The 21,778-nt window shown below is 48.2% G+C and overlaps 1 protein-coding gene across 1 annotated transcript; it reads left to right on the top strand.

The window, feature by feature from the left end:
• The first annotated feature begins 1,542 nt into the window (after positions 1 to 1,542).
• Positions 1,543 to 18,355, top strand: LOC144101864 (uncharacterized). Its single transcript, XM_077635087.1, has 3 exons — positions 1,543 to 1,625; positions 8,002 to 9,881; positions 17,955 to 18,355. Exons 2-3 carry the CDS (start codon positions 9,493 to 9,495, stop codon positions 18,100 to 18,102), a joined length of 537 nt encoding a protein of 178 aa, XP_077491213.1. The 5' UTR covers positions 1,543 to 1,625; positions 8,002 to 9,492; the 3' UTR covers positions 18,103 to 18,355.
• Positions 18,356 to 21,778: the final 3,423 nt, after the last annotated feature.

Raw genomic sequence — 21,778 nt, 5'->3', positions numbered from 1 at the left:
AATATTCGTACGGACCTGCGCAAGCCTTGCTAGACAGTGCGTGCAAAGTGTTGAGTACGCGCACTCGAACCACAGCTTGGGAGTAGGCGCACAGCAAGCATATTCGTATACGCAGCAGTAACAAGCAAGCCACAATGAAGTTGATTGCTATGCCTATTGCATGTCTGCATTGCATGCTGTATGTTGATCACATCTCGATGCGTTGATGGCTTTCTATACAGCATATATATCACCAGCTTTTCCTGAAAAGGCTTTACAGCAACTTTGTCTTGGTTCAGAATTACAGTTCTTCACTTATTTCTGAGTAGAAAAGTAAATTTTCTTACCGAAAGTTGGGCGAATTGGTGTACCCTCATGATGAAGGACGGACAAGACGACGCAGCACTTATTTGCGTCTTCCTTTCCGTCCTTTGCTTTTCTTTTGCTTTTTTTTTCGTTATGAAATGTGCTAGAGTGCATTTTCGTTTTTTTTCGTAATTTCATAATAAAATACGAAAAACATTTTTTTTTCGAGCATTAAAAATTTTCTTAAAGCTAAAATCTCTAGCCAAGCCTACAACTCTCGTGTCTCTCATCCACTCAGATATGCCGCTCATTTTTAGTGGCCATCAGTATCAAAACAATAATTTTCCCATGAGGGACGTGATGGTCACACACATCATATGCTGACTTCGAATTGCACGTTCCCACTGGGAAATAAGCGTTGTGGCTTTCGAGGGCTATCGCAGCTATAGTTTTAATTCCAAAACTTATAGCTTTCTGTGTCCTCATGACAAATCGCTTTGTATGTATATGCGTTTAAGTAGTGGATAAATCGGAAAATATTTGATTCGTACTCTGTCCTTTCACCATTTCATTCCTATTCAATTCGGTTCCGGAAAAATTACTTTTCGCACTCTCTTACCGCATACTGCTCTTATGCTGAGCGGATTTCGGGACCTGGCGAGTGCAATGCTATCTTTGTGAGGTGTAAAAACATTCAGGCCGTGCATTCGGTCTCTCTTATCTGCTCGTATCAACAGAAAGGCATAACAGGCATCTTTTATGGATTCCACGTAGTTTCGTATTACCATAGCGTTTTATTTCCAACAATGCACATGATGCAAGCTTCATATCAGCAGCAACAACTTTTTTAGTTAGCATTTTCTTGAAGTTCGGTTCCTGAGCCAGTCCTTTCCGGGATGAATAAATCGAAATAGACCATATAGATATGCCCAACCGTCAAGTGCGTCGGATACGTCACATTCGCTCTAAGTCAATAAACATCAGCAAAATGTCTTCTCGGCCGTTCAGGCTAATTCGTTAAGCGCCAAACACTGATTACACTAATTGACATGGCTTTTTTTATAAACACGCCTCCGTTCCCAACTCCTGTTACTCTTGAGCATTTGAAAATCCCGCCCACGGCTGCTCCTAACATTTATTTTTCACGCTTTCCAGGTCTGCTCCCAGAGGGCGACACCACACGGTACAAAATGAGGTCTGTCCTGCGGTGAGGGAAGCAGGAATTAAACAGTTGAAGCAACAAAAAAAACAATAGCGCCGGTTGTGAAGAGCCGTGGTGGCGAGTTGTTATTGCTGTGGGCAATCATTTGTGTCGGCGACAGCCGCCTCTGCACTGTTCAGTAAGTATGATATGCTTTAATTGTCATCCTGACGCTGCGCCTGTATACTGAGTGTGCTTGCAAATCGTCATAGCGCCTTATTCGAGCATACAGAACTTACCTACCTACGAGGCACGGTGCCAATCAACGCAGCTGCAATCCCGAAACTCTTGTTCCTGTGAGCGCAGGATTCGGGTTCTTGGGGGACATGTTAGCCTCTGTCGTTTGCCCTAGACCGGTGCAGTCGAGTTTGACGGTTCGCGGCAGGTTATAAGCAGTGCCATTTGGGAAGTAAATAGTATATCTAGTGTTAAAGAACGAAACGTGACGGTGCAAATTACACGCGTTAAACTAAGCCGACTGTGTTGCCTTTCACAACCGTGTACCTACAGTGTCAGCGGTGCCCTTGTTGTGGAATACTGCGGCCGGTAAGTGTTAGCAGTTATGCGCAACGTCGGCAACAAAGTTTAAAGGACGCGCGGTTGCTGCTAAGCGCGTCAACTGACACTTTCCTCATTCGTGTTGCACACTGGAGGAGCAACACACTTCTTTCCTTCTCCCCCAGCCTCTTTCCCTCTTGTTGCACTGTCACCCTCAACGTCACCCTCCCTTTTTCTTTCCTCTCCTTTATTTGTCGAGCGACCTTCTCCGCCTACGGCTCCAAGAGCCGGCGGCAACGGGCCCCGCTCGGACTGCTCCGCGTTGCATGATCCTCTGGTTTTCTACGCAACGCCGACGGAACCGCGAGGCGCGTGCCGATGGGGGCCGTAGCAGGCTGATAGTGGCGTCGGTATCAAAACGCAGCCACCGGAGTGTCCCATAGGATAACATAAGCCTGCGTAACTGCCTGGCATAGATCTGCTCCAAACTTTAGAAGCCATATCGAGCGGCTCTGCTGACGCATTCTGGCGTATAACGCCGACTCATAAGCCCTAGGCGATGATTTGTTTCCTGCTTTCCATCCCAGCACAACTATCCGGGCGCCGCTTGAACTGCTTGCCGTTCTCTTCAGTATAGACTCTTGTCATGGCTTCTAGAGCCTGAAGCAGACCTATGAGAAGCGATTACGGCAAAATTGGCGTCAAAGGCGCCTGAATGGTTGTCATGAAGGCATATGCATAAGGGAACATTTACCTTCTGATTAATTTAAAACAGTTTGTCATGAAATGGCCCTATATTTAACAGTCGGATATCTTTGAAATTGCAGCAAGCGTTAATAGATATCGTAGCCAACAATTCTGGACAAAAGCATTTTTGAACGGGAAAAAGTTTTTGGGCGCAGTTTTTTCATATATTGTAAGATTTCGCTATAACAATCTAGATAGACGGATCTCCCGTCGGCAGTCTTGCATTTTTTTTTTTTGCTATTAACGATTTTCCTGTCGTCAACAGTGTGCCCCATTGCTCTTCTATGGAAGCCTTAACTGCTCGATCCAAGCGACGGAAACCCTATAAAGGAAATATTTTGCTGCATGTGAGAAGAATGGACCATTACCTTTAATATTTTTTTATCAGTACCTTCCAGTTTTCCAATATTCAAAATTTTTGTCCAAGAATGTTGTACATGGTTGCTCCATCGCCTCATAACCGTATTTATTCCGTACCACATGAATGCCTTCATTACCAGTGACGCGCAGGTGTTGCTGGAGATTCAGTTTCCTTTACATCACTTTGCACGCTGTTCATGGTCGGTGCCTGGTCCAAATTCACCACATTCCTAAAGTTTGGATATCACCTTTTTGCGCCTCTATCGGTAGAAATTCTCACCTCTTTTTTAGACAAACCTTATGCTGTCGCAGAGAGACTTGTGGAGCTCAAAAAATCAGTTGCCAAATTTATTGCTGCTTCTATTCCTTGCTGGCAGAGCTTATCAGAAATCAAACGTTTTAGTCAAACCACAATTATCCAACTAACTAAGATCCGCACCTTCAAACAAAGCTCAGAGTCGTCAAGACGAGTTCCAAACCTGTCACCTTCAAGGTATTGACCGCCGCAAGAACTGTCTGATTATGGCTAATTCGAGTCTCACATACGGAGGGATGGCTCTGACCTACCAAAGCCAGCCGCGCTTTGGTAGGGCACACTCTTAAGAAAATGGTCGAGGAATTAAGCAAGTAACTCTGCTAACCAGGTACTGGTCCCACAGACCACTACCTTCTTAGTAAATGGAGGTAGCAGTGTTTACCTCAATGCACTAGCCAAGGGCACTACAGTGACAAATCAAAATGTAGTTGTTTTTACTAAGAAAGCGGGTAGTTACTTTTCCATCTTTGCTTCTAGGTTTTTAGTACGGTTTGTTGGCGTCGTTTATTAAATTTGTGTGCATAAGAACAATAAAAAAGCTACAATTTCAATGTGGTCAGTGCCATAAGATACTGAGAACTACAAGGACATGAAGAACGCTAGTTGTATATTACACTCTTAAGTTGGGTATTCCATGTACAAATGGTGCCAGGCAATGGCAATAAACAATTCCACCGGACACACTCTCAAATGTTGAGGATGCAAGCAAGATACAAATTAGAAATGGTCATAAGCGCGACACCGTCACATCGTGTTCACGGATAAATCTTTCTCCGCTTTATACGTATACCACGCAATTCTGACCTTGAGTTACGGGCAAGTCGTTTTCACCCGTTCAGCTCAGAAACCACTCTTAATTATGAACTTCCGATTGAAGACACAAGTTAATCTAGCTAACCGACTGACAGTCATGACTGACAGTAATGTTCGATTACGAAACAATTATATTCACACAGCAGCCCGTGTTAACTATCTTCTATGAGTATTATGTTAGGATTAAAGGAAACAGTTACTAACCAGATACTAACTTGTGGCCATGCATAGTATAAAAAGGTCGGAAGAGCCGACTTTAACTCACTACTTTGAAGAGTGTTGTAAAAAAAGGAGTCAGTGTTAGTGATTGCTGCACTTACTACTTAAAACTTTTTAACTATCTTTTTTTTAAAGAGTGCAGCCAATTCGTCGCCGTTAGCAGTCGCCCAGCTAATTGAGTGCGTATTTAAAAAGAACTAGCCTTATTCGACTTCCTGGAGCAAACAACTGTTAGAGGAATCGAACACTCGCTCCAGCGTCATAGTATGCAGGTCCACAAGAAAGCACTTTCTATTAACTGATATCCGAAATTTTTGGAAAACTGCGGAAGCGTCTATATATTGGATGTTTGCTTGAGCTTCGATCGAAAATCACGTCCACTGTGCAGAGTCCAATGTTTCAAGAAATTATGCGTCTTATTTTGTAATTAATATTCAAGTACCATTCTTTGTCGTCCACGAGTAAAGTGAATTCTTCTGAAGGTATTTGCTCTGTGGGTGTTGGACTCAACAAACAGGAATGGGGAAATTCTGAAATCTGGCAAATATCACCGTTATACCAGGTTCCCATTTTCCTATTCTTCATTGCTCCCTTGAAGATTGGAGTTGCACAGCGCGAAGTTTGTTTTCATCTTTCTATGTAATGGCTATCGGAACTCATCCCGGGTCTGGGTGTGCCCTCTTTCCGACACCCGGCTGTGATGTACTATGGGGAACAAAATTCTCCAGGACACGCGACAAGCGATTTTGGCTAATAGCTGCCATGCTTTTTTTAGCGACCTCTTGCTGTCACTAGCAAACATCACAGCACGCGACTCCGACTTTCACCTCGACAATGTAGTCTCAAGCCCGCGGCTAATCATAGAGCTATCAGCTTTAGTTCCCGATGACGCATCCTGGAGACTTGCCTCCGCCAGTACCTTTCCTGCGTCCAATGTCCACATGTCTTTCTCATCCAGTCGGGGTCCTCCTCTCCAGAGGACTCTTGCTCGTTTTTATGTTTTTTTTTTCAGATACCTTGCGAAGGAGTAGCAATATCTGGTTCCCGGATCCCGCTGCCGTTATGCAGGCGTCCGTAGCTCCCAAGCGCAGACCGCTGCCCGATCGACGACACCTCCCACCCGGCACTCTAAACAGAAATGAATAAAAAGAGGGTAAGCTGTCCTGTCATGCACTGCCTTTTTGCAAACGGGATTGCGCTAGAGGACAACTTACTTCCTTGTTACTCCATTCTGCTTAGAGTGTAGAGTGCGGCGTGCTTTGCAGGGGCTAGCGTCTCGGCTCCCCTGGCAGCCGAGGCGAGACTCCACTGCGCGTCGTTCTCGGCTGTCTGTCGTCCGTCGTCGCTGAGTCCTAATCACGGCATACACCAACAATAATACTCCGGCTCTTCGTTCTGCCCGTGTTCGAGGCCGATGTCAACACCAGGGAAGTCTGAGTTGTGCGTCGAGCACAACTCACACCGTGTGATTTCGCCTTTGCCTAGATTATTTCGATGTCCTTTAGCTTTACAGGAACTCACATACAGTAGTGTTGAATATGATCTTTGTCCCAACTGGCGAAAGTGAAAATTTTGCTGAGGTTGCGTGCCCAGCAACTTCCCGTGCCCTGCGCTGATATCTTGATGTATAACTTCGCTGCCCTGATGTCACTTCGAAGAAATGGCGTCCGATAAAAGTAACATTGGGCAGCTTTTACTGCCTTTTGCTTGCTTTCCAAGCACGTAACAACGAAGTTGCATAAACTTGGAACCACGCATACCGTCCGGTTGTTCCGCTGCTGTGTTTGCGGTTACGCGGTCTATTGGCCGGCCGCGGTGCGCTGTGGGCGTTGGTGAAAGGCGCGCACGGCGGTGTTGTTTGGTACGCGGCATTCTGCGTTCGATTGCAACATGATTGGCTATAAGCCGTACACATAAATATGTACCCCATCTGTGTTCTTGTATATAATCTGCACGTACATTTACATCAATTCGCCTCATCAAAAGTCACTCGACTTCCATCCCCTGCATCGAAGCACCGTACGCAGTCATCGGAAACAGAAGAAAATGGCTTACCGATGGGGGTTACATTGTATAAATCAGCACATTATCGTCACTCTCTGTTAAATGTGATCTTCGGTGGAGGCTGTGCGATATAATTAACTGTAGAGGCAGAATGCATCCAATTTGAGTTTTTTTTTTTTTTATTTCAGTTCACTTGCTGCATTGCCTTTTGAGGTGACAGGATGGGAATGGGAGCTCTACGACATAATGGACTGCCGGGCGTCTCGGCGGCGTATTTGCATCAGGCAGCCTTTGTGATCGCTTCTACGAGGTTTGTTCCAAATTACGAGGCTAATCAAGATTTTATACTATATTGTATCAAGGGCCGTGCACGGAGCCACCGTGTTATGCAACGCCAAATATCGCAGCGGTGTGCGAACAGCGGGCGTAGTGGATGGCGTGTTGTGTTGGGATCGAAACCAGAGCGTCTTCTAATGGCCTGGCGGCCTCTGCAACGCAGGGCACATATCCGCACCAGCCGCACGCCTACTGTACGATAGGGCGGTCGGACAGGGCCAATGCCAAGCCCAGCTGCCGGCCACTCGAGGGGCGGAACAAGAAAAGCGGGCGCGGAGGCTGAGGGAGATATAAGAAGTGAACTGGCTCCGTGCACGGCCGGACTGGAGCGGCGGCGGCGTGTATTTTGTCTGCACCACCGCCGCTCCTGTCCCGCCGTGCTCAGTCCAAGATAAAGGGCGGAGGGGGACGCGAGGGCGGGCCGTCTTTCTGCTCACGTACAAATTCCTTCAGGCGGAGTTTCATGCTATCACGCGACGGTCCATTAGCATGCTGTCTCGGCATGTAAACTTGGTGGCACAGATTCTATCGGTTTTAGGGATGGCTAAGCCTGCATGTCACTAAAGGGCACTTTTTGCACCATCGGCGAATTGTGTCAAACAACCATAGCGGCAGAAGCAGGACGATTCAGTATTGCTGAGAAGCAGGCATCTATTAATTTCACTCGTATTCTTTACAACGTGATCATACACCGGCTAGCCTGCAGTCATACTGCCCGCGTCTCGTATATCTTAATAGTATTTAGGCTATGGCAAGGCATAAACAGAGTACAGACCAGACCACACTTGCCTGAGCGGCACTCTGCTGGACGAATGAAGTGAATCATTACCGCAGCTAATGTGCCGTGGGTAAAAAACTTAATCATGTGCGGTTCTCGCGTGCACACGGGCGCGGTCGAGCTCAAGTATTTTTAGAGAGGGTCACTGCTTGCTTTAGAATTTTATTTTCTCCTCACAGCACCGTTCAATGTTCAAGCGGTTCAATGTTACCGAGCCGCATTTGTATTAGCCGCAAAGTTCAAAGCGGGCTGACCTCATGTGGGCCACCTTGTCTTTCATCTGGTCCGAGTGGACGCAAGCACTCCCCAAAGGACGCAGTGTGGGAGGCAGGTAGAAGTGATGAAGTGATTGCATGGGCCATGGACATTCAAAAAGACATTTGCAATATTTCATCGTTCTGCATCATTAATAAGTGTCTATGCACCGTGTATTTTTTTCGGCAGGCATAATGGAGCACAGTCCAAGCCTAGGAGATGAAGCAAGGCCACCCGACATGATGAAGCAAGCAGAGACGAGCTGCTTCGCGCTGGCAGACCTGGCAGGCGCTTGAGGACCGTTCACAGGAGTGGTCATCGACCACCGTTTGCCGTGCACTGCTTCCTTGAACCATACCTGCCAAATCATCGACCACCTTCCTGTCTGGAATGGGTGGCTCTTCACCGCTCGGCTGCAGCTCCGTCAGATGCAGGGAACACAATAGCATCTTTCTCTTTCAAGCCTGGAAGGCGCGTGCTGAATAGTTCCGCATGCACGCGATATAGAACAGTCGTCTACACTCGTCCACTTGCTCATCACGACACACTACTGCGTCACTGCTTTCGAAGTCACCGATACCGTCGCACGATACAACGAAGCACTCATTTGCGACGCACTGCGACATAACACTTCCATCAAAGTCTTGAGGCTCCTTGTGGCGACTCTCAAGCCATACCAGCAGCTCTGTGCGACCATTGCCCACCTTACAGAGTTGGAAGAACTTGAATACTCGGTTCATGAGACGTGTACGGCAGCCTTTGTAGTCTCGCTGTCGACTCTTGTGCAGACCACAAAGTCCCTGACGTGCCTCAGGATCCCAGGATTGCAAATGCAGGATGAACATGCGGACATAATTTTGAGATCACTGCAAAAGAACTCCTCTTTGAAGGCGATTTCATTGCCTTCCACTGTCATTACTGAAGCCTCTCCGGTATGCCGCGACGAGTTTGCAAATTTTCTCAAGCATCAAAGCATGCTGACTGAAGTAAGCATCTTTGCGATGGGTTCGAATTCTGGAGATTGCTTCAAGCTGGTTCTGGACGTCCTGCTGAGCAACCAAAAACTTTCAAAGGTCGACCTAAAATATTTTAGCCTTGTACGAGAAAGCGCTGTCCTATTAGCGAGGTTTGTTGAGGGAAACAAAGTTCTGCGCCAATTGTATTTAAGCCTTCTCAGTGTGAACCATGGCCCATCCTCGAAAAAGTCATTCTTCAAATCCTGGGCTGCGGCATTCAGGGAAAATGAGACACTCGAAGAACTCAGGCAACCTCTTGGAATGTGGGAGCCTTATGACTGGCTCGAGTTTTTTCGACCATTATCTGAAAGCCAGAAGATAAAGAAGATAGTTATTGACGTTCGTAATTCTGACCGTTCTGTTTTCCGTGAAGTATACCAAGGCCTGCATAAGAGCGGCGCTGCAGGAAAGGTGTCGTTTAAGCGTTGTTGGCTTTCTGATGCTGGCACTGGCGACATGTCAGAGTACGAAGCATTTTCTGAGGCTGCTCTGTTCTGTTGCAGCGATACAATAGTAGTGCCAGGTTCGGACGCGCTTCAGGTTTTGCCTAACCTTGGTACGGTCTCAAGCTTGACCCTGTTCATGAATTCATTCTTCTCGGACTCAACAATGTCCACAGCATTAGCTAACTTCCTTAGGCAAACAACTGCGCTGAAGAAACTGCATGAATTCGTGGATAAAAGAGTCCCTGCCTTGCAGCAATCAGGAACAGTGGAGGGTCTTATTTGATTCATTGTCTCAAAACACTAGTATAGTTGAGCTTGACGTAAAATTAGCTTGCTTGGATGAAGAGAACGCCCAGTGCCTTGCGGACGCCGTCAAGCACAGCCGGAACATACGCAGAGCCGCCTTTCAACTGGAAGATGCGACGGCTGCCTTTGTCACTAGACTTTCTATCGGCATCGAAGACAACTACACTATTATTGACATGAAGCTGCACTGCCGAACTAGGCCTGGAGATGGCCAATGGTTCCATGTCGTGGACACAGCGCGAAGAAACACGGGCCTGGTGGCGAGGGCTTCCCAACTTCTGTCTGCCGATCACTGCGACAGGTACGTCTGGGAGTTCTATTGGCATGGTTCATTCAAGCTAATTCCCGCATTCATAATTTTTTTTTTGGGGGGGGGGGGGGCGAGGCTTGACACTGACCCGAGCCGGAGGCTATCGAATTCAGGAATTATTTTTTACTTGCGCTGGGCTGTTCGGTGCACATCGCCATACTGACGGCGGCCAATCGGTCGCTGGTGTCTCTATTCGCAGACATAAGGGCGCTTTGTATGCGTTCTTCAGAATGAATTTGGAAGTCGCGCGGCAGACTATAATAGGACGTGGTGTGTTTTCTGCTGCGTTGTCCGATTTATTCAAATATGAAGTACAAGATAAGGCATCTAGCCGCACCTAACAGAGTTTCTAGAGTGCAATAACTTATTATCGCCTCATCAGCATGGATTTCGCCGCGGTTTAGCAAGTTACTCAATTAACAGAAGTTGTACATGACCTAGCTTTAGGTATTGACAAAAACAGCCAAATTGACATCATATTGACACGAGGATTGGAAGTAGAAGAAGAAAGAGATCGCAGCCTCTAGAAGTAGACGACGCTGAAGTGTAGGCCCGTTTCTCTGGTGCCCTCGTTCAGCCGCTGCAGTTCCTTTTCAGTGTAACAACTGTTACACATCTGGTGGAGCAGTGCTGGGTACGCTTCCCGACCTGCGTACGCCTACGAGATAAAGACGGCAGTCACACCGGTCCATCAGCGCCCAAGCCGCCGCCTCCGCGGTGAGACACCTGAGTTCGGGCCTCTTGACAACCCGACGAGGAAGACGCAGCCTCGACCGACGGTCCCAGCGGAAATGGCGACAGACAGTAGGTTCCCGGCGCCCATCCTCTACCACACGCCGCGAACACCGCCATCTTTTCACGGCGACGTGTACGAAGATGCGGAAGACTGGCTGGACACCTTCGAGCGGGTCGCCCGCTACAACGGTTGGAGCGACGACCGTAAGCTCCATAATGTGTATTTTGCGCTCGAGGACTCCGCTAGGACATGGTACGAAAACCACGAGACCAACCTGTCCACCTGGGAGACATTTCGCCAAAATCTCACAGCTACATTCCCCAACGCAGACCGTCGGGAGAAAGCTGAAGCTGCGCTTCGCTCCCGTAACCAGCGGACTAACGAAAGCGCCCGACGACCCTTGCCCCCGGAATGGCGAAAGACCATTCGAAATTGAAGCTCATCTGTCGGCCCGTCAGAGGCCTGGGACATACGGTCGCTACGATCCTAGGTCGTCATCTCCGCTGCGTTACCGTTCCCCAAGCCCTCGCCGAGACGCCGGCTACCCTGAGCGGCGTTCTCCCAGTCCACGCCGGGAAAACTAATTCCAGCGGTCTCCGGAGGCAAGGCCGCTGCTGTCGGGAAAACTGAAGATCCTCCGCCGCCGATATACCGATACGCTGATTCCTCACCGGGGCAGGGTAGCGACAGCATCCGACGCGCTACTTCTGATTTGCGTGTGACGATTGACGGAACTGACACCATCGCTTTACTTGATACTGGGGCTGACTATTCCGTGATAAGCCACACCCTCGCCCAGGAATTGAGCAAAGTTTTGACACCATGGTTGGGCCCTAGCATTCGCACGGCTGGAGGTCACCTCATTAGCCCGGCCGGAAGGTGCACAGCCCGAGTCGGCATCCGCGGTTCGTCTACGTGGGTGAATTCGTCGTGTTGAGCGAGTGTTCGAGAGATTTGATCCTGGGCCTCGACTTTCTACAGGCAAACGGTGCTGTGATCGATCTACACGAGGCGCGAGTCACATTTTCGACGAAGCAAGCCGTGGCGCACAGTAACACAGAAGGCCCAGAGTCAACGCTCTGCGCATAGTCGAAGACGACGTAATGCTGCCACCACGGTCCAGTGTGCTGGTGTTAGTGAGGAACGACTCGTTTCACGACTACGAAGGTATTGCGGACAGTCACCCTTCGCTGTTGCTCGAGAAGGGTGTGGCTATCGCGCGCGGTCTTGTTGAACTGAATGACGGCTGTGCGACAGTTTTTCTGACGAATTTCACGAACGAAATTCAGTACCTCGCCAAGGGAACGGCCGTCGCCTTCCTCGACGACGTGGATAGGTTGCCGAATCTGTGCCCCGTACAGGTGAATCTTCACGACGATGCCGCACCAAGTAACGCCCTTCAGAAGGTTAAAATCAACCCGGAGTTGTCACCTCATCAGAAGAACCTTCTGTCGTCGCTGCTACTTGATTTTAAAGATTGCTTCGCGGCAAGCTCCAAGGTCGGACGTACGCCGGTAGCCAAGCATCGCATTGTCACCGATTCGGCCACGCCACCAGTTTGTCAGCGTCCATACCGCGTTTCGCCTAAAGAGCGCGAAGCTATTAGGACGCAAGTCGATGAAATGCTTGCAGACGACGTTATACAGCCGTCAACAAGTCCGTGGGCGTCGCCGGTGGTCCTGGTGAAAAGAAAGACAACACGTTGCGATTCTGTGTTGATTACAGGAAACTGAATAATGTTACCAAAAAGGACGTATACCCACTCCCGAGGATCGATGATGCCCTTGACCGACTCCGGGACGCCAGGTTCTTCTCTTCCTTAGATCTAAAAAGCGGATATTGGCAGATCGAGGTGGACGAGCGAGACCGCGAGAAAACGGCTTTCGTGACACCCGACGGTCTGTACGAATTTAAGGTGCTTCCGTTTGGAATTTGCTCCGCTCCGGCCACATTTCAACGCATGATAGACACTGTTTTAGCTGGTTTGAAGTGGCAGACGTGAATTGTGTACCTGGACGACGTGGTCATCTTTTCGTCTAGCTTCGAACAACACTTGCAGCGATTGCGCATTGTCCTTCAAGCTCTTCAGTCTGCACAACTAACTATCAAGCCTGAGAAATTCCATTTCGCCTTCGAGCAGCTCCGTTTCTTAGGATATGTTGTCAGCACACAAGGTGTTGTTCCAGACCCCGACAAGACTTCCGCCGTCTCCAGTTTCCCACGCCCAACCGACAAGAAGGCCCTCCGACGTTTTTTGGGCTTCTGCTCGTATTACCGCCGCTTTGTTAAATATTTTTCTCGCCTAGCTGAGCCATTGACTGCCTTGACTCGAGATGACACACCCTTCGTATGGGGAAGTGCCCAAGACGCAGCCTTCGAGGAATTCCGCTGCCGCCTTCAAAGTCCACCAATACTAGCTCATTTTGACGAGAATGCAGAGACTGATGTCCACACTGACGCCAGCAATGTCGGCCTCGGAGCGATCCTCGTACAGTGGCAGGACGGCGCAGAGCGAGTAATCGCCTACGCGAGCCGCACACTTTCTCGATCGGAACGGAACTATTCGACGACCGAAAAAGAGTGCCTTGCCGTCATCTGGGCTCTGAGTAAGTTTCGACCTTACATCTACGGCCGACCGTTTCGTGTTGTCAGCGATCATCACTCGCTATGCTCGCTGGCCAGCATTCAAGACCCTTCAGGCCGGTTGGCCAGATGGAACCTCCGTTTACAGGAGTACGACGTTACGGTCGTCTATAAATCGGGTCGGCAGCACCAGGACGCGGACTGTTTATCACGAGCGCCCGTGGAACCGGCTACGCAAGACATCCCCGGAGATTGCTCTGTTCTTTGTGCCATTAGCATCTCCCGTATGGCGCAGCTTCAACGAGCAGATTCTGAGTTGGCGCCACTCGTTAAGTATCTGGAGGGTTTGAATTCTCATGTACCTCGTGTGTTTCGCCGTGGACTACAGACCTTCATTCTGCGGCGTGGAGTCCTCTACAAGCGCAACGTTGACAGCAACAAAGAGACGTTTCTGCTTGTTGTGCCATCCCAGTTACGCTCTGAAATCTTAAGCGCTTGTCATGATGAACCATCCGCCGGCCACTTGGGGGTTAGTCGCACACTGGAAAAGATTCGGCTTAAGTATTACTGGCCCAATTTACTCCCATCCGTGCGTAGATACGTAACAACATGCCGGGATTGCCAACGGCGCAAATCTCCTCCTCTGAAGCCAGCCGGCTTTCTGCAGCCCATAGCACCACCAAAGACCCATTTTCAGCAAATTGGCATATACCTCCTCGGCCTTTTTCCGAAGTCGACCAGAGGAAACCGGTGGATTGCGGTCGCGACAGATTATTTGACCCGATACGCTGAGACCACGTCACTTGCAAACGGTACTGCTGCTGAAGTCGCCGACTTCTTCGTCCACAACATCGTCCTGCGTCATGGCGCTCCTGCAGCTATCTTTACTGACCGTGGAGCTGCATTTGCGGCCCCCTTCACTCAGGCTGTACTCAAGCTCACGCACACCAGCCATAGACGTACAACAGCCTACCACCCGCAGACAAATGACTTGGTAGAACGCCTCAACAGGACCTTGACCGACATGCTTTCCATGTATATTGATATCGAGCACACGACATGGGACGAAATTCTCCCATACGCAACATTCGCGTATAATACCGCGCAGCAAGAGACGACGCAGTTCACTCCGTTCGAACTAGTCTTCGGTCGACAGGTTACCACCCCCCTCGATGCTATGCTACCCGTGGACCCCCTTGACAGTGAGAGTGAACTTGCTGTCGACGTCGCCACCTATGTTCAGCGCGCGGAAGAAGCACGGCAACTGGCCAGACACCGCATTCACCGTCAGCAGCAGATCGATGCTGACAGCTACAACCTTGGACGCCGCTACGTTACCTACCACCCAGGCGACTATGTGTGGGTTTGGACACCCGTTCATCGTCGCGGGCTGTCCGAAAAGTTACTGCGCCGCTACTTCGGCCCTTGCCTTGTTGTCCGCCGCCTCAGCGACGTAACGTACGAAGTTGCACCAGCCTCGCCAGCTCGTTCATCGCACAACGGCAAGCGCAGCGACGTTGTGCATGTGGTGCGAATGAAGCCGTACTACAAGCGACCCCCCAAGTGACTTTCCGGCTGCATGTAGTCATATTCCGTGATGTCAGACTCGTGGTGTACCTTTTGAACACTTTTTCTCCCCGCTATTCTGTCTGACGGTAACACCGCATCGGGGCGATGCTCCTGAAGAGGGGGCAGTGACACGAGGATTGGAAGTAGAAGAATAAAAGAGATCGCAGCCTCTAGAAGTAGACGACGCTGAAGTGTAGGCCCGTTTCTCTGGTGCCCTCGTTCAGCCGCTGCAGTTCCTTTTCAGTGTAACAACTGTTACAATATTACTCGACTTCGCTAAAGCCTTCGACTGCGTATGCCATTCCAAACTAATCGTAAACATACGGGGTTACATCGGTGATGGGGAACTTTTGGCTTGGATTGAAGATTTCTTGTGGCAACGTTCCCAACTCGTTTTGTATAATAACATTCAATCTGAAACGGTACCAGTCACATCCGGAGTTCCTCAAGGGTCTGTCCTTGGGCCATTGCTGTTTCTTATATTAATGACATTACCACCGACATTACCTGTAACATCAAACTCTTTGCAGACGATTGCATAATTTACAGAGAAATCAGAAGCCATCAAGATCATGCCATACTTAACAGATCATTGAAAAAACTTTCGGAATGGTTTAGTGATTGGCAAATGTCAATTAACAAAGTGAAATCTGTAGCAATTGCAGTAACTAGAAAAAAGCAACCATCAAATTTCTTGTACAAAATCAATGGTACTCCACTGGCCTTCGTCAATGAACACAAATACTTAGGAGTTACATTAACTAACGATCTTAGATGGGGCAAACACATTGACAACATTACTTCAACTGCATTACGAAAACTGTTCTTTCTTAAAAAGTGTCTTCGTCTTGCGCCAACACAAACTAAACTTTTAGCTTATAAAACGTTTGTTAGGCCTGTACTAGAATATGCTAACACTGTTTGGTTTCCTCAGTCTGTAACCAATATTTCGCGACTTGAAAGAATTCAACGTAAAGCAGTGAGGTTTATTCACAACAGATACAAAAAAAACGACTCACCAACACAACTAGCTGAAATCTCCAGGCTTGAAACGCTGTCAACAAGGGCAAAGCGCGCGCGACTAAAATTCCTTTATCAGCTCCTTAATAACACTTTTAAGATCGATTCATCAAAGTACATTTCACTGTCACTAAAACGTGCATTAAGAAACCAGCACGCGTATACGCTAACCGAATATGCTTATCACAGTGACACCCTCAAAAATTCTTTCTTCCCGCTAGCAACAAGAGAATGGAACCGCCTAGACGAATCCATAACTAACGCCGATTCATTTTCAAATTTTTGTACCGAACTAGAAGCCGTGTTTTAAAACTAGAGGAGTGGTTACAAAGATTTTTCTGCATTTTTTGTCTATTTTTAGGAGTACACGATGTGTTGTGCCCATCTTAATGTTCATGTTTTCGAAGGAGCATGTTTTTTCTTCAGTTACTTGAGCAAATCTGTCAACTTCTTTTGAGTTTTTTTTCTGTGATATGAACTGTCTAATTTATAGCTGTCTTTCGCACAGCCGCTTTTAGAAATGTTATCCTCTGCTGTGATGCGTGTCACGTCCACCTGCTAAGGTCTAAACTAGAGACTGGCAGTATTTTAAATAAATAAATAAAAATATTTGTTGCTGCGGTATTACCCCTAAAGGCGAGTAGCACATGATTTGCATATTAACTGAAATGTAATGCAGCTTTTTCTGGTTCCGTTTAAGAGCTGGCTGCATGTACGGAGTTACAGTTATTAAGGGCTATCTCACAATAAAAAAAATGAAATGGCAATGATAAAGCTACGGCTCTGGCACTCGACACCTATCTTCTGGGGCCTCAGATCTGCAATGGTGTGAATATGTCCCCTTTGGTGATGTCCCCGTAAAGAAGTTTTCACATAGGACCTGAAATTTCCAGGCATTTGCTGCTGAATTCTGTCCACAGTTGTACGCTTCATTAAGCGGCAGCCGGACTGGTGTACCGCCAAACGCAAACAGAACTTCAGCGGCAGGCGATGTTTACAGAGACCCACTGCAGACAAAAGCTGCTAATTTGGCGGGGAGTTGCAGGGAGATCTAAGGCCAAAGGATTTTCATCACACAATTTTTGCTTGATGAGCGCTTTTCTTCTGTTTCCATATTTCGAACCACCATCATATTCTTGTAAGTCAGCATTTACATTACAGTGCGCGTCTGGCTTTTGGAGAAGTTCTAAAGGAAACATCATTTCTGCAGCTAAAGTTCTATTGAATGTCGGAGAATTTTCGCTGTACCTTTATGCAGGCACTTTTTCAAGAACTGTGTAATACTACACACTCGGAGGAGCTTCCTAGGCTCGTTTCTTCGTCTACAGAGGCGTACTACTTCCAACTACTCCCAGCTACTGAATACATTTAAAGTTTGTCACTCTTTGCGTTTCGAAAGTTTACTATTTTGATTTCCTTTCGCATCATGCCACGCATGTATTTCACTAAAAAATGAGCAAATATGTGGTTAAGGCCTGGAGACTCGTAGCAGAGACCATGGAGAGAGCGTGAAGAAAGGTCATAGAGGAAGAACTGTTGGAGGTATACCGCTGAAATTTGACTTCTGCACTTTTGTGGGAACAAACAAGCTTGAAAGTGTACTTTGGCTTCTGAAAAGCCAATGTTATGCTAGAATATTTATTGATTTAAAAGCTCGCGTAGCTGCACTGCTTTCTGTATAAAAAGTAATTGTATTTATAGCAACAGAAAAACGGTTATGGGAAATGAAAAACGCATAAACTGTCTCACTCTGGGTGGACGTATCGACTGCAGCAAGAAAGAACGAGGAGATAGGGCCCGTTGTGGAGGCCTCCGTAGTTAATTTGAGCACAACACAGCGACATCTTTTCCATAGCGCTTCCATCGAAGCAAGGCCGATGCGACTGGCAATTGATTCCGTTTCCTCGAGCTAGCACCGTAACGCTGTAACCATAGAGCCAAACGCCCGTTAATCACACAAGTTGACATAAGTAAACGTAGATAAGGCTGAGACAGTTGTCACGCGTTGCCTTGCTTCACAGTTTACCTCGCAGCTCCTTCGAGCTGCACGTTGTCAGAACGTAACAGAACACCTTTTGTTGCTGGTTTGAAATGATTTGTCGCTGGTTTGGTTGGTTTGAAGAAAAACGTGTATTTCCTCGTCCTGCTTTGGACAGGCGCTGTGCTCTTGCTTTGGAGTCGGTCTCAAGTCATCCAGCACTGCTTGCGGAGCTCGCTGATGTGATGTCCGTCAGCGAGACTAACGCTGCCGCCATGATTAAAGATGTTCTGAAGAGCCTGCACGGTGTGCACCGCTTCATGTGAGTCGTTGGTGTCCTGCGGGAGTGTGTCAAGTGCCACCCGAACGAAGATGGCGAATACAGCGGACGACCTGAACGAGGAGTCGTGGTTAGAGGTACGGCCGTCACCGACACACAAGACCTCAGGGATATCCCACCTTGTGTCCAGCGAATTTATAAATAGGTGCGGGAGTTTAGACAGAAGAAAACAACAATCTTTGTCGTGAAAGAAGTTTCGCTTCAATGCCTTTGACAAATAACATCACGCTGTCAAACGACACTGGTCACGGCGTCATATGCCGTTGTCAATCCGATTAAATAAACATTGAATCTTATTAGTAGCCACTGGCCGCGATAGCTCCACGGACATTGGGATGCCATATTTCCTTGTGGAATGCTTGCCGGATGAATTAAAATTTGTACTCAAACTTCGGCACAAGCCAGTGTTTTAAATCTATTATAATGTAACCTCTGTACACTTGACATAGCATCCTCTAACCTTGTGTTTGGCGCATGATAGCCATAGTTGCTTATGCGCCATAAAACCCCATACAACAACAACATCTTTCAATCCCCGTTGTTAACAAGCATAAATCTTCTTCAGATTATGCTTTATGCAGAGGTACACTTTTTTCGCGCAACGTAGGCGCAAGCCAACGCATCTAAGGTCCCTTATCTTGCTTGCCTTTTTTGCACACTATCAACGTTCAGGGAGCTTAGTGTAACATCGACGGGTCCTCTTGTTCGCACATTCGGATCGGCGGCTGTCTTTGGGCAAAAATTTGGCAACTGCTTGGCTAAGGAGGCTGCTCATAAAGAAGCAAATGTGTAAGTTGAAAAAGAGCAGTGAATGCGGCGGCCCGTGAATTGTCATGAGGGCCTCGTAAAACTTTACAGCTGGCCTTAAAATGAAATTCTGTGAGGATGACCTGCTCGTTAAAGCGCTCGAGTGGTGCTCATGTATGTATCCTCCATGCTGATTCCTTGGCGTTTGCGGACTAGAATGGAGCCTCTACTACAAGACTCAGCGCCTCTGGAATCCGCAAGCCGTGAACTATGCCCGATTCTGGGCCTAATGTGGCGCTTTACGCTGGGATGCCGTGCACCTTGCAAGTGTGGTTGCTAAAAATAAGAGCATATCAGCAAAATTTAAGATATATTCCAAACTATAAAATCAAGCAAGCATTTTCCTCTTAAAACAGAAATTAAAGAGGACACGACATAAAGAACGAAGCAGACACTGTTGATCACCGGGAATGAAACCAATCAACTCCAGATCTCAAGGTCCTTCTTTAGTCAGGACACCATGGCGACGTTTCCTAATCTCGGAGTACTTACGTATGGCTATTGGGCTGCTTGTACGCTGTTTTGTTCTTTGTGTCATGTGCAATATATGCAGTAACTGCTAAATCTCTGACGCTGAAGAGGTGTACAGTCGTCCACACATCTGTTTAGAACGCTCAAACGGTGCACCGGGGAGCACCTTTGCGTCATTTACGAGTGACCTAGGGTTCGGAAAGAGACCTTATCGTACATGCACATTACCCTGGATATTGTTTAACTCCCGATATCTTTATAAACTGTGCCGGGCCCGCTAGACAGTGGTAATCATCATAAATCCACAGCAGAGCGCGCCTTTCGCGCGCTCTGGATAAGTTTGTGGACGACTGTACTAAAGCTCTTGCCATGATTATTCGCAAAGCCGTGCACCGACATTGCGCATAATAGGGCGCAGTGGAATACTAGTTCAAAGCTTCTGCAATGTCGCAACTTTGCCGGGGTAATTCCTGGAAAAACTGAAGGCACACACTATTACCTTTAGAGCAGTTCATTTTGGGTAAAACCCGATTTTAGCGATCCCTGCCCCGCGAATCTATGTATTAAAAATGGGGTTAAATGCGAGTTCTCCCCGAATATATCCCTTCTGGAGGACACACGTGCCGATTGGAATGAGGGGCTCGTTATTATTTACGTACATATAAGAAAAGGCATGGGAACGCATGTTTTCGTTACAAAAAGCGGTGGATTCCGCGTGAAAGTTAGAGAATATCTTGTACTTAATCCAGAGGAGAGCTCGTCTAACTGGTGATATTCAGCCTTTAAAAGCTCGTTGTTGAAGTCCTAATTCGAGGGTATATTTGAAAACTGTTAGAAGTGACAAGGCATAACGCGGGTATTGACCACGAATTTATTCGGTGTAAGGCCGCGCCTCGTTTGTAACCTCATTGGCTCTGTTTTCATAGCATTACGTTGAGGTGGCTGCACCGCTCTGGACTTCAGAGAACTTTCGAAGGCTCCCGGCCCGATTTATCTGCGCAGGCATATTCAAAAGAACGGCGCATACCGAAGTCATTACACACCTTTAGCATAGCGTGTACCGTGTTACCGTTGCCGTTATTGGACTACCTGGATCCCACGCGCCGTCAGTGCGCACGCGCAGATCGCCTTGAGGGTGCCAGATGGCGCCACGTACTCGGCATATGCTCTACGCCGGCCGCATCGCAACCAATTAGCGCCTGCACACTGGCGGTGGGCGTGCTCTCGGTACTCCGGTAACAGTAAAGTAATACGGTGCACGGTATTTTAAAGATGTCTGTTATCGGCTAAGCGGCACTGCTATGACGGGGCCCCGGTATTCCTGCACAGTGAAAATGGGACCGCCACCAGCACCAAGGAACCGCCGCGGTGGCTCAGTGGTTAGGGCGCTCGACTACTGATCCGGAGTTCCCGGGTTCGAACCCGATCACGGCGGCTGCGTTTTTACGGAGGCAAAACCCTAAGGCGCCCGTGTGCTGTGCGATGTCAGTGCACGTTAAAGAGCCCCAGGTGGTCGAAATTACTCCGGAGCCCTCCACTACGGCACCTCTCTCCGCTTCTTCTTTCAATCCCTCCTTTACCCTTCCCTTACGGCGCGGTTCAGGTGTCCGCAGATATGTGAGACAGATACTGCGTCATTTCCTTTCCCCAAAAAACCAATTAGAAAAAACAAAAACCAGCACCAAGGGAGGAGGACGCACGACCGGAGCCATCTAGAAATTCAAGATGGCGCTGGCACGACGCTTAACAAAAGACACCTTTTGACAATCGCCTGTGTCCGAGCGTGCCCACTGCCCCCTTCTAAGCCACTTCTAAGCGGCCATCCGTCTAAAGTGACTAATTAGCCAACATGCCTGGATCCCTTTGAGTCTCATAAACAAGCTGGCAACAATGGAGGGCTTGGTGAAAGGAATGCCGTCATTATGCAGCGTGTCAGGCTGCTGGGGAGCAGAGGTTATAGAGGGTGTTGGCGGTGGTTGTATGTCAGATGCAAGGGCAGCCGGCAGCTAATTAGGAAGGTAGAAAGCCATGTGTGGATAGAGTTTCCAATATTTTGATGATTTGCTCGTTTTTTTAGTGCATCCGTAGATTCGAGGTTGCGCCCAATCCTCATCGGCTGCTGTATAAGGATTTGATTTCTTTATCGAAGCCTGGCACAGGACATGCTGCAGGTACAAGGACATGCTCCAAGGACATGCTCCAGGTACACAGGGCCGTCCTGTCGGAGTCCTACAAGCTCTGTGCTCGGCACATAATTTTATAGCATTTCAGAAGCCGAGTCTCGGGTCTTTCGTCCTCCTGAAGCGCAAGCTCTAGGAGGGAGGGAGGAGGGATTTTAATGGAACAGGAGAGGTCTGCCTGGTTGTCGGCCCAGCACGCCACTC

This window comes from Amblyomma americanum, chromosome 8, assembly GCF_052857255.1.
Source record: "Amblyomma americanum isolate KBUSLIRL-KWMA chromosome 8, ASM5285725v1, whole genome shotgun sequence".
Taxonomy (NCBI): domain Eukaryota; kingdom Metazoa; phylum Arthropoda; class Arachnida; order Ixodida; family Ixodidae; genus Amblyomma; species Amblyomma americanum.
This window is presented reverse-complemented; position numbering and strand designations above follow the sequence as displayed.